Genomic DNA, 13,979 nt, shown 5'->3' with positions numbered 1-13,979 from the left:
CTTATTGGTTTGGAAAGTCATATTAAGAATCCAGCTTCTCTGCGTCGTTCAGCCATGAAAGGGATTTGATTCAGCTGCACGCAGCATCCCTTCCTGCTACAGAGTAATCTAAGTAAGGAAAACAATCAAATCTGAATCTGAGTCACTGGGCAGGACAAACCCAAATTTGTGTAGCTGGAAAATATCAGTACATCTCAAAAGAGAATCTGCTTACCTCTAGACTGGTTTCAGGGCAGAGATGTCCTCCCCATACCTCCTGGACCCCTTCCATGCCGACACTGAGATACTGTCAGAACGGTAAAGAACTGGACACATTCAAGAGACGATGTGCGGCAGGAAGTGCATCCAGCACCAGCTGTGGGGGTAGATGGAGGAGAAGAGGTGGAGGAGAAGAGGTTTAAACTTGGGGGGGTGGGGTAGGAGATGGAAATGATTGGAGCTGGCATGCTGTGGCTTCCTAATAGCTTGTCTTAAACATTGCACTTGACGTGAACCATGCATTTGAGCTTCTCCTTCCAGCTCCCTTAACAAGGAACGACAGAGAGGCCGGCTTATGCGTCAATTGGATAAGGTGCCACCGTCACGGTGTTGTTTATTAAACACCAGAAAACCCTTCGCTTGCCTAAAATCCACCATAAAAAGAGGATTTCTTTAGGAATTGTGTCATCATTTGTTTCAAGTGTTTTTTGCTTTGGCTTTGTTTTATCAAAAGAACATACATCTCACCAGGGCTTAGCATTTCAAATCATATCTTATTTACGTGACGCTTCACAGCTTGGTCAGTTCTAAGAGGAGCTGTTTGAAGTAGAAGGGGACACCAAAAGGCAGGTGGAGGTGGTCAGCAGGGGTGCTGGGCATGACACGAAAGGGCCATCGTGCAGGGACCCCTGGTTAGCACTCTTCCAACTCTAATCGCAGCCCCAGGCTTTAGACTCCAACCTTGTGGTATGGTGGAGATTGGCAGGCATCTGACAGCCCAGCAGGTACCTGAAGCCAGAAGACTAGTCATCACAACTACTTTTCCAAAATCCTCCCATTCTTTCGATCATCAAATCCTGTCATGTCTTCCCTCTTTGAATTCTCTCTCTGGTGACTAGAGTCTAACCATTCCCTTCCTTTCTCATCACCACCAACTGAACTGACATCTCTGTCTCCCTTTCTGGGTCAAAGCAATAGTCTTCAGACTGTTCTCCATTCTGCACATGGGCTGTCTCATCCCAGCTAAGTGAGAACTCCTCCAGGGCAGGAACTTGAATGTTTGTCTCACACCTATACTCTCCTAAAACCATGTGCGGCACACAAAAAGTGCTCAATAAATGCTTTTACTGAATGTTTTGCCACCCTGGTTCATCTTCCACAGTACAGCCTTGGTCATGCCTTATCTTGTTCCAAAAGCTCCCTTTCATCTGAGTAATATACAAATTTTTGAATGAAATTTAAATTCTTCATAAAATGGCCCCAAACCACCTTTTGCCAACTTCATATTCTATAACTACCAAACTCTTTTATATAGTGAGGCTCTCATAACCCTAGAGCTGATCATTTTCATAAGCTCTGAGCTTTGGTGACTTTTGCTCTGTCCACAATGCCTCCTGGCCCAAACTTTCACCTCTCCATCTATACCTCCTCCACTACCTGAACTCTCTGTAATGAGGACAGGCACCCATGATGGTTTAGTTCACCAACGTACCTCTATGTGCAATAATATTAGGTCCCTATTAAATGTTTGTTGAATGAAAGTGTGTGTGTTCTTGGGAGAGATTGATTGATTGACTGATTGATTGATTTCTCTGATCTTCTAGGCCAAATTGATCCCTTCTAATTCCTGGCTTTCACCTTATTGTGCTTATACCTCTTATGTCAAAATATATTTTGGCATTAAGTTATAGTTCTTCCTGTATCCTTCATGATGTACCCCCGGGGAGAACATCGGTTCCTTGAGGGCAAACGCTATGACATATACATCCTTCTATCTGCACAGCTCCTAACACATGCTATATTAGGCCCTCAATTAATGTTTGAAATTTCAAGTCTCCCCCTTCAAATTATTTGGCAACAATCTACAGCAGTTTATTTTCTTCTTTCTGGGTTATAAATGAATGCATGTAACTAGAGCTAGACCTATGTGGTTTTCACTAAGTAAATGAATATAAAACTTCTAAGAAAAAAATGAATTTGGAAGATATATATATATAAGAATGAGTCAATTAAATGAGCTCTACAATCCCATCCAGCTCTGAAGTTCATGGTTCTGGGTGTATGGGTAGTTGTCTCCTCTGCTATGTTCATGTTCCTTCCAGCACTGTTCTGCTGTCTCCTCCGTGGAAAACGGGCCAGTACGTGCATACACACACACACACACACACACACTCCACCCAGAAAGGTCTGATGACACTGAGATGCCATGTCCACGTCACACACGACATCACTTGAAGATGCAGTCAAGCATTTTAAATTAGAATCTACTTTCTTTTTCTTATTTTTCATCACTTGTTTTTAAGAGCTTATTTTAAGTGCAGTTACAATGTTTTCTTTGGAGCTGATGGAACTTCCTTCTTTTCATTAACTAGGAGAATCCCCATGCTTCCAGAACGAATAGATATAATTTTAAAGAACAGATATTTAAATAAATGATTCCTCTCTCTATCTCTGGTACCCTACACAGTGCCTTCCCCATAGTCAGCACCCAGTGAATGTTTGTTGAATGAATGAATACATAAATAAATGAATAAAGAAATTCTCCTTCCATTCCTTAGAAAAGTACCTGTCATCCTGTGGAGCCAAAGGGTGGATCTAAAATGATCTCCTCTCAGAAGGAACTCAGAAGTAGAAAGTAGAGCTACTATCCTCTATGGATTTCTTTTTTAAGGATGAAAATTAGTTTATAAGTTACTTCCAGTAAATCAATCCTTTTCTCCTCCTAAACTTATAATTATGAAGGGAAGTATAATAGCATTTTACTGCAAAGAGATTTAGTAATTCTGGCAGTACTTCATTAATCACCTAATCAGTGTTCAAGCAGAACTGATGTCCTTGACATATATAATCAATCTTGATTCCTCCCACATTTGATCTTCATCCTTTTTGAAATCTGTCTGCAGACACTAAGGATTGGTGGCTTATTTTCACATTATGTTTTTGTTAGCAATGACTACATACACATATAATAATAATCAGAATATTGATACCTATATTGGGTCTCCTCAGAGTCTATTTAAAAACAGTTGTTTTCTCTTCAGTGAATTTATGGAGATTAATGGTGCTAGGACCAGATTCTATTATAGCTTAATGGGAAAACGGGATTGGGCCATTTTTTAGCTTAGTGTGACATACTATTCTTTTGGAGGTGGCATGTTTATTGTTATTGGTAAGCCGAAGCTACTTGTTTATGATACATGCTGAAGAACTTCTCCAGAGCCACATCCTAAAGGCAGCTGGGCATGGAAATATGATAGCACCCTAAAAAACTGGGCAGCAGGGAATTAAGTTCGTCTGATATCTTCTGCTTTGGAAAGGTATTTTTATGACCACTGGTGGAACTACAGAAGCTCTGATTCTACCACTCCTTTTCTCTTAACACTTAATAATTTGGACATTTTAAAACATTATTTATTCACCTCAAATTTTAGTGACATATAATTTCCACGTCCGTTTACTTACAGAGCACTCGTTTACCCATCCATACACTGCTGGTCAACATCAAGCATTTTTGTCTTTCTTGTAAGAGAGCTGCAGTATAGACTTTACAGGTAGATAGTATGGAAGATGAACAGAGGGAGACTCAATTTATAATCGCACGTGTATTTGAACAAATGAGACAAAGATTTTGTCATCTGGTTGTTTGAGGAGTATTTTTCCTCCATAAAAGGTGATAGCATGGTATTTCAGGATTGTTTAAAACTAAAAAGTCTACACCCACTGTGTGCTGCAGAAACTAAAGTAAAAATGAGCTTTTGTGTTAATGATAGAAGTCTTTGGGGATATGCTCAAATCAATACCCTACAGGTGTTCAACCAAACCTACAGCTGGATCTGCGGACCAAGAATCGGGAATCCAAAAAAAGAATATGACAGTAATAACAGCCACTCACATTTACTGAGGTCTCCCTATGCCAAGATAGTATGTGTTGTGCTTTGCATGGGTTTGCTTGGGGGTATCTTGTGTTCTGTTGTTGTTCTTGTTCTTGTTCTTGTTGTTCTGGCTGCATCGGTCTTTGTTGCAGCGCACAGGTTTTCTCTCTGTAGTTTGTGGCACGTGGGCTCTCTCGCTGACATGCATGAGCTCAGGAGTTGTGGTGCGCAGGTGGCATGTGGGATCTTAGTTCCCCAACCAGGGATGCAACCCGGGTCTCCTGCATTGGAAGGCAAATTCTTTACCACCGGACCACCAGGGAAGTCCTTGCATGGGTTATTTAATGGAATACTCTTAACATCCCTATGCAGTCAGTATCACACGTATTTCCAGTTCAAAGAGGAAAAGTAAGAAATCAAGAAAGTTGCCCAAAGTTACAAGGCTGGTCTGTGGCAGATCTGCCTATTCCAGAGCTCTTAACCCCCAGCCAGGTAGCTGACCTACCTATCTTAGGTATATGAACTGAGGCCCAGAGGGCTATGGTTCAGCCAGTAAGCTGCAGAGCTGGATATATTTGAACATATATATTAGATAGTAGGTAAACCACACAACAATTATAGTAAAATAATTGTCTTTTAGTGAAAAATTAATGGCACTCTGGGCTAACTGGAAAGTAATTAGTAGATTACAACAGAAAATAAGTTAAGATTCTACCCAGGCAGGAAAGGTGAATAGGAAAGTTGGAGAGAAGGTTAATAATTATCAAAGTCCACATCACATTGGCGTGAGGTAGATTTGATCTTGAATGACTATGACTAATAACCGCACAGACATGGGCTTCATTAGGAAAACAGATTTCCTGATCTAAATGAAATCTCCCTAAAACCATTCATTCCCTGCCCCTACCCCCACTCCTTTCCCTTTTGTTCTGATGTATGGTGATCAAAGCAGTTTTCTGACAATTCAACTCTACAAATATATGGTTATAAATAAGGTTATCAATTATTCAATGAACTATAGCGTCCATTAATACATCGACAATCTTTTTTTAACGGTGTCTTAAGTGATTTCGGTTCCTATAAATCAGTTCTTCTTGGCCTGAGCAGCTTTAGAAAAACCAAAAGAACTTTTACCAAAACAAAATGTCGTTCGTGTGCACCAATACATGTGAAGGCTCGTTTCGCACTGTTCCAAGTCTCTAGAAGTCTCTGCCTGTGTCTGCTATATCCCTGCCACAGGACACGCCTGGCCCTAAACCACAGCCGTTTCAAGGGACGCTGATAATGTCCCTTCTGATTTTTGAAGAATGAACTGGAAGTAAAATATAAGAGCAGAGCCTAGCAAATAGGAGAACAAAAGAGCTCTTGGACCTGACCAGACGGCCTGAGTTGAGTAACCCAGCAACCATGAGCCTAAGAAAGCAGCCACGGCCAGTGTGTTTAATCAACATTAAACATTTACTGAACTTCCACAATGCGCTCAGGACACTCCGAACTTAGACTAAAGAAGTCAGACGTGATTTCCACCTTCCGAAAATCTGTGGGAGGACAGGTTCATAATTGTCGTGTAACAGGTGCCTTCCAGGCCAGCGACCTGAGGTAATGCCAGGTAGTGGGCGGGTAGATGCCACTAAGCCCTGGCTGGGCCCTGCCAGCTTTTCCACAGGAAACTCACCCAAATCTCTTCTTCTGGCTCCCTGGGGTTAGAGGCTCGGGGTATATCACCAAATGCCGACTTCCTCCACATCCCCACGTGGCCTGTGTGGTTTCAGTCCTGTCATGGTGCTCCTGCAACCTCTCACGTATTTTGGTGAGGGGTCTCAGCTAGTGTCCTGGGCATCTGTCTGCTGCTGCTGGTCCCACCCAACAAGGATGTTCCCAGGAAGAGGCTATCCCCACAGCAGATGTCCCCATCTTTCTACTCCTGGTGGACCCGGCACAGAGAACAAATGTGGAGAAGCACTTCTTCTCACCAGCATTGCATCTTGTATCTAAAGACACAAAGCAGCCCTTGACTTCTACCCTGTAGGTTTTCCACTGAAATTTGATGGTAGAAATTTTCATTTCAGTGGCTCTTGATTCAGCTGCCATATTGCTAACAGTCAGGCACTTGTCTGAAGAAAACCAAAGTATCACCATGCCTCTGGGTACCCAATGTCTTTCCCTTACAACCCTGAGTATTATCACTAATCCCCACTCTCTCTTCAGTTGTGGTGAGCTCCTCTTCTATCAGTACCATTCCTGAATGAATTCACAAGCATCCCTTTTTACTGGAGGGCCAATGCAGTCTTAGATCAGAGGTTTCCTATTGGCTCCAATAAGTCCTTTATGTTTCCCAAGAAACTCTTTTATTTTGCGCAAATCAAGCCCTTGTGGTGGACCCCGCCCATCAACTTCAGATCTGTTTGAGATTGCCGTCAGTGTGACATATCACAGCTCAGACATGCACGTTGGGGTCCTCCCGACACTAGTTAATTATACATGAAGATTCTAGACCCTATCTTCTATTTTGCTGTTTCAGATAAAGGAATCTTCATTATCCAAAGTGAGAACCTTGAGAAATGCATTCAAGCTGGCAAATCTACACTGACCCTGGAGAACTGCAAACCACCCAACAAGTACATGCTGTGGAAATGGGTTTCAAACCACCATCTCTTTAACATCGGAGGCAGAGGCTGTCTGGGCCTGAACGTGTCTAATCCGGAGCAGCCACTGAGCATATATGAGTGTGATTCCACCCACGTGTCCTTGAAGTGGCGCTGCAATAGGAAGATGGTCATTGGTCCACTCCAGTACATGGTCCAGGTGAAGCACGACAACACGCTTGTGGCCTCATGGAAATATCTTCATAAGTGGGTTTCCTATATGTCAGGCGGTGGAGGCATCTGTGAATATCTGCACAAAGGTAAAAAATAATTTCAACCAAAATACGCATGAAATGGTGTGTTTAGAAAGTTTGCCCATAAGTAAAGATTTGTTAAATGTATGAAAGCAGTATACAGTACCTAGAACCTCAAGGGACTTCTGCTAAACACATTTTAGGTGCTTACTCGCTCATTGTAAAAGGATTACTGGAGTCTTGGCGTGGACTTCCTAAATTCTGCTAAAGAAGCAGAACTTCACATTTAAAGGTACTAGAGAAGGCAACACATAAATAACTTTGGGAATCAATGGAAAGAAGAAAGAACAAGAGGATGAAGGAGACAGAAAAATAAAAGTAGAAGGAAAAGATTTTTAAAGTTAAAGACTTGTCAGGATGAAAGTAGCCTCTTCTGTCAATATTTCTTTTATTGTAGAAACTTTGTCCCATGTATGGAGCCTGTCTGCAGGGCACATAAGTGCCTCCTAAGGCCTGGCTGGCATCCGTGTGGTGGTCATATTACAAGGCATTTATTTTATTTTATTTTAATATTTTTTGATGTGGACCATTTTAAAAGTCTTTACTGAATTTGTTACAATATTGCTTCTGTTTTATGCTTTGGTTTTATGGCTCCGAAGCATGTGGGATCTTAGCTCCCTGACCAGGGACCCCCTGCATTAGAAGGCGAAGTCTTAACCACTGGACCACCAGGGAAGTCCCATGTTACAAGGCATATACAAGCAGACTATTGTCAGGGGTTATTTGGTGTGTGCCAGCGAATAGGAAAGCATGGTTTTGGTGGCATATGGGGGAGGTGTTTCATTTTCCATAGTTCTATGACATTTGGCATTTTTAAACAAAAAAAGAAAAATAGAGAAAGAAAGCAGCTTAGTTCTGAAATTCTGAAACCTCAAACCTATTTGTCAGGTTTTGTTTTGTAGCTGTCTTCATTCTTTCATCCACGCATTCACCGTCCACCACACATTCATTGAACACTGACTGTTTCTTTGCTGGGCATCTGATGTACAAAGGCCAGCAAGACTGGTGTGGTCCCTGCCCTTCTGGTGCCCTATAGAATTATGCCTTAATAAGAGCTTCTATTTCTAAGAAGTCTAGGAAGCAAAGCAAGGAGCTCCTAAGATCTAAGGCAAGGCTTTCTCCTGTACCTCCAGGAAATGAGTAAAGAGAGACAGAGCCAAGAGCAAGCCATTTTCAGGACTCACTACAATTAGGCAAGTGCTGCACACCAGCACTCTGAACAATCTACAGTGCTAAGGAAGAACCTGGCGCTTTGTCTTAGGTTAACATTTTACCCAAATACCTACACTCACAATGCACGCAAGGGAAGAATGAGTAAAAGGCAGAGGATGTAAACGAGAGGATGTGTCCTGGAATACCCGTAGTTCCTGTATAGCCCCAGCCTCTAGGGCTGGTGACGTGGGGTGAGCTCAGGTTAGCCCCCCAGCAATTGTGGGAGGGGGCGGAATCTCCACAGCCAGCCCTTTTGCTTCAGGACCTACTGGCTTAGTTGAGGGTGGCCCTGATCCCCTCACTATAGAAAGCCCCAGTTGAGTCATGAAAAGTTGTTGTTCCCTGCTTAAGGCCAAGGAGGACCAGTCATTGAAACACTCTGAGGAGGCAGCCCGTAGGCCACTCAGCACGGCCACCCCTCTCCTAGACCACTGCAGGGGCCTCCGGCGGGGCGTCCACCGGGCCCTCTCTGTGTGTGTTCTGTTTGCCACACTGTACCCCGTGAGTATTTAAAACTCTGATCATGCGACTTTCCCATTCAGAACCCACTGAGGACGTCCCGCCGCCTTCGGGGTAAAGGCCAGAGCCCATGATGCGGCAGAGCCGGGCCTCTGTGAGCCGATGCTCTAGTGCCTCCCTGGGTGCACTTCCCACGGAGCCGCCCCACTCTTCCCCGTTCACTCCACGCAGTTCTTGTCGCAGGTCCCTTGTGCTTGCTGTTCCTTCTGCCACAGCAACTCTTTTCCAAAGACTTAAACCTCTCTTCTCCCAGTGCTTATTCAAAGAGACCTTCACTGACCACTTGATCAGAAAGAGCACCCCCACCCCTTCACTCACACACACACACACACACACAGTCATTCTGTTCTTACCTTATTTTGCTTTTCTTCATGGCACTTATCACTACCTGAAATTGCATGTTTACTTGTATATTTGCTTCCTCTTTTTTTCTCCCTACTAGAGTAGAAGCTCATGTGAAAGGGAACTTTTACTTGTTTGTTCACTGTGACATCATATACCCAGTGCCGGACACATTAAATGCTCAACAGATACAGGCTGAACGAATAAATTGCTAAATGCCCGTGAACCTTGAGATTCAGGTGCTGATGGCTGATGTATTTGGGGACTGGAAGATATTTTAAAGTGAAATCTCCTACTATATACAACATCTTGTAATAACCAATAATGGAAAAGAATCTGAAGCTGTATACCTGAAACTAACACAATATTGTAAATCAACTATAGTTACATAAAAATAATAATAATAAAAGTTTTTTTCTCATCCATTCACAAATATGTGTTCTACTGTAGCAGTGCACCACAGTGAATAAACAAGGAGATAAACGTACAAACAAACCATTTATCAGCCTTTCCCCTGAACACAGCACTCAGCCTTGCACTTTTCCATACACTAGACATTGAGGTCCAGAGGGTTTACTGTGGTAAAGCGAGAGCCTTGCCCGGTGTAGGTTTTTAGTCGATAAAAATGCATGCACTCTAGGACAGTTTCCAAAGATGAAGCTGACATACTATGTGTTTGACTTTGTCCTTTTCTTTCTCCTAGATATGTATACAATCAAAGGGAATGCCCACGGGATACCGTGCATGTTTCCCTTCCAGTATAACCAGCAGTGGCATCATGAATGCATCCGGGAAGGGCGGGAAGACAACTTACTGTGGTGTGCCACGACCAGCCGATACGAAAGAGATGAGAAGTGGGGATTTTGCCCAGATCCTAGTAAGAATAAAATCTAGTCTTCCCCATATGTCATGAGGGATGATTAGAAAGTTATTGTATCTAAAGAAAAGCACTGAGATTGAACTATTGAAGTCTGAATAAGCTCTCTGATTCCATTTACCCAGATTTTGATTTTGTGTTTGTTTTTGCCTTGAAAAGAGAATTCTGATGTATATTCCTTTTTTCCCTTAAGTTCAAAAGATGTTAATTAGCCATTCCTCATTAAGCTCAGTACTTAAGGATGCTTTAATCGGAATCAAAAATTATAACACTCTGTGATCTCATTAATCCCAGCTTCCAGGCAGGATACTTCAAAACAAACCTGAATGTATATAAAGCTCAGTTATCCTTGCAATCCACTCCCCCTTATGAGCTGCCTTAACTTCTCCATGTCCTGACTGCTTGTCTTGCCCATTGTCAAGTCCAGGTATCAGCTGGCCCTTGATGATCTTTTTAAAATCACAGTTGCCCTCATTATTTCTCGACAATGAGTTCTTGTCTTGATTCCCTTTCCTTATTACTCGATTTCTAGCTATAACCTCAAAATCTTTTTCTCTTCTTAACCTGATTTTCAAGGTCCAATGATAGCTACCATGTTCGGAATTTTTTTTATCAGTCAGTACTTTATTGTTTTGTTGTATTTTCATTTGGCTTAAAGGTTTCCAGTGGTTCTTAAGTATTGGGGAATATTTATATATACTTTCTGCTTTCTATATTCAATTTTCTTCACCTTGTTTTCTGCAAGGCAGAAATCTCTTCACCTTCCATGCCTACCTTCCCTCCACACATTTAACAAAACGCCACAAAGAAATTGAAACAAAAAGAAATTGAAGAGATTAACTCCAAGGAATCTGATTTATAAGTTGCCTGTAGAATTGTTTTCTAATCTAAGAGCCCGTGCAGCTTAGTGAATAAGAAAGAGTGTAGGCTTTGAAACTGGAAAGACTAAGGTTGGAGTCCTGCTTCCCCCCAGCAATGAGATCCTGAGTCTCAGCTTCCTCATCATAAAATGGAGATAATAGCAGTACCTATTAGGCTTACTGAGAGGATCCAATTAGATGATACATCTAAGCCACTTGTCATAGTACCTGGTACTCACCAGGGTTACCACCACCATCATCATCATATCATCAGGCCTAACTTATCCTTTCAGTATGTGCTTTTTGAATCAATGAACCTTCCTCCTTATTATCTGTCAACTGCACTAAGCTAAACATAGTGTTAGGGCTTAGGACCCTCTTTTCAAAGAACTTGGCCTCTAGATGGAAAACAGGGCAGACAGATGTGCTCCATGCCTAGAAATGCAGACTATATTTGATATGATACTCTAGAATCACCTGGGGGATAGTTTAAAATGTGTATCCTCACCCAGCCCCGGAGACACAATGAACATTTGTGTTTTTGACAAGTGGCCCAGGTGATCTCGTGGCAGAAAATTCTTCATCAGACGATTCATGATATGCAGGTAATTCTACACAACATACCTCTATATACAGGGGTGATATAAAGACATTTAGCAACCAATCTGCTATGGGCTATTTGTCAATCCAAGTGGAGACTTTAATGTGGAGGTTAGGAGTCTCGGAGGCCCACTGCTGGTACTAACCCCTTATCTGCTGTAATGTGAGGGGATGCTGGGGCAGCAAAGGGCACTTGAGGTGCTCAGGACAGCAGCTCTTCACCAACCAGCATGAAAGTATTTCATCATTTATTAACTGTCAGATCATCAGCCTTCTCTATCTGAATCTGAATGTCTATACGGGGGTATATGCGCATGTAATCCCTATACTCCTTGGATTCTTGAGTCAGATGTCACAGTATTTACATCATCTTCTCTTTTCATTTCCATCTCCAATAGATGTCATTATTAAAAGTTAATAAACCAATACTAATAAAATTAACATGTATTTCACATGGCCCTTATACTGAGGGGTATTTTTTAAACTACAGTATTCTCCTTGAGATTCTTCGAAGAGTGCTGTCACCATCCTCAGTCACTTTTAGTCAATTATGGTTTCCCAGGTGGAAGCCTGGGTTCAGTGGTGCCCAGGGCTTTTCGCTCCCCAGACTATCTATTTGTTGAGCTTCCTACAGTTCAGAAGCGTCTTCTGCTTGACAGCTTGCCAGATTCTAACTCTCCTGACCTTTACCACAACCAGCGGAGAGCATGTTTATTTGCACAGTGTTAAATTACAGTTCGTTTTCTTCCTTTCTTGTTACTTTTGGTTCCTGGTGGCCAACATAACCCAAAATGATGTGCCTGAGACTGGAATCTGAGCAAGCTGATCTCTCTTTCCATGGGGTCAAAAAGTGGACAGTACAGAGAGGAGTAAGTAGATTAAAGCAAAGATTAGTATCTCATCTTTCTTACATGGAAATTTTTTAGTATCTCAATGCAGAATGATGCCTTTTTAAAAAAAAGTGAATTTTAAATAAAAAAAAAAGTGAATTTTAAGTAAGCAAAATTTAAATTTAGTGCTAATAAACACATTAAAAACACACTAGCAGGGAGGGATATGATAAAACATGTCACTATAGATCTTCAGGAACAAGGATGATATAGAGGAATCTCTCTGGGTTTGTTTAGAGGCAATTTGGGGCCATGCTACATCCATCCTAATTGTGTCTTACACAGCTAGGGAGTCAGGCTTAGTTAGTTTGAGATATTTTTAGGATACCAACCTCTGAGATGATCTGATTGCCCTGGAATCTCATTTACCTGATACAACTTTTATCAGTAACTTGAATGATGTAACAGAGCAGATTGGTACCAGTATAGATGTTTGACTGACAACCTCAGCTTGATCAGCAGTATTCTTACATCTCCTTACCATGCTGCTCTCTCACTCCCCACAAGGGCCATGCAAACCTCTCTACTCTCCTCTGACTTCTAACCCTGTCCTATATTCTCCTTTCCTCTTAAGAGATGATCTCAATTCCTACCTCTCAAAGAAAACAGGATCAATCAGAGGGGAATTTTTGACAACTTCCTGCTCCCAAGCCCTTAAGCCTACCTGGGTCTGCACCCATCTTTTTTCCCTCCTTCCTGTACAATGGTGGTCCTCCTCCTACCTAGGGTGAATCTCTCCACCTGAACTCTGGAGCCTCCCATCCAATCTTCTCCAACTTTTATCTCGGTGTTTCTCAAAGTGTGGTCCCTGTTCCAGCAGCATCAGCATTCCCTGTGAATGCTAGAAATTTGCTATACATGCAAATTACCAGCCACACCCACGATGCCTGTATCAGACATTCTAGAAGCACAGCCCCTGCAATCTGTGTTTTAACAAGCCTTCTAGATGATTCCAATGCACATTCCTATTCTAATATAGATGGATATTGGATCCTTCTCTTTAGCAGTTGTCTTAAAATAACGTCTTAAAAAATAATTCACCTCTTTCATCCCCTCTTCAGCCTCCTGAAAACATCTATCTCTCTCATCCCCTGCATAGACAGACTTCTCAAAAAATTTGTCTACACCCCTTCACCTTGCTTTCATTCCTCAGAGCACTATCTTTTCATGGCTTCTATGAAGATGCATGCCCGACCTCCATTTCTACAAACTATTCATTCATCCACTCATTTCCACAAATATGTATGGAACCCCTGCTATGCACCAAGCACTCAGCTGGCAGCTGCAATTATAACCGCACACGTGGAAGATGAAAGTCACGGTGCCTGCCCAAGCGAAGTTCACATTCAAGTGAATGCTGCTGAACAGCCTGACTTGACAAGATCTAAAACTAAGTGTTTGCTGGATCTGGCAACATGGAGGTCATTGATGGCCTTGACAAGATATACTCTGGTGCCCGATTGAGGGGGTTAATGAGTAAATGGAACAATAGAAGAGGAAGGAACACTTCCCAATTCATTTTATGAGGCCAGTATTACCATGGAACTGAAACCGAAGACATCACGAGAAAAAAAACTACAGACCAGTATCTTTTATGAATATAGATGCAAAAATCCTCAACAAAATACTAGTAAACAGAATCCAACAACATATGAAAAGGATTGTACACCGTGACCAACTGGAACTTATCCCAAGATGTAAGATTGGTTT

General features: G+C 42.1%; 1 protein-coding gene across 1 annotated transcript in view; it reads left to right on the top strand.

Annotated features, from left to right (window-relative positions):
* PLA2R1 (phospholipase A2 receptor 1) overlaps positions 1–13,979 on the top strand; it is a 117,771-nt gene that overhangs the window by 9,677 nt on the left and 94,115 nt on the right. The window contains exons 2-3 of the mRNA XM_057745706.1: positions 6,592–6,975; positions 9,746–9,919. Of these exons, the coding sequence (XP_057601689.1) occupies positions 6,592–6,975; positions 9,746–9,919 (558 nt within the window). The remainder of the gene's footprint in view (positions 1–6,591; positions 6,976–9,745; positions 9,920–13,979) is intronic.

The sequence above is a fragment of the Hippopotamus amphibius genome, chromosome 8, assembly GCF_030028045.1.
Source record: "Hippopotamus amphibius kiboko isolate mHipAmp2 chromosome 8, mHipAmp2.hap2, whole genome shotgun sequence".
Taxonomy (NCBI): domain Eukaryota; kingdom Metazoa; phylum Chordata; class Mammalia; order Artiodactyla; family Hippopotamidae; genus Hippopotamus; species Hippopotamus amphibius.
The sequence above is the reverse complement of the archived record's forward strand: the minus strand, read 5'-3'. Positions and strand labels throughout refer to the sequence as shown.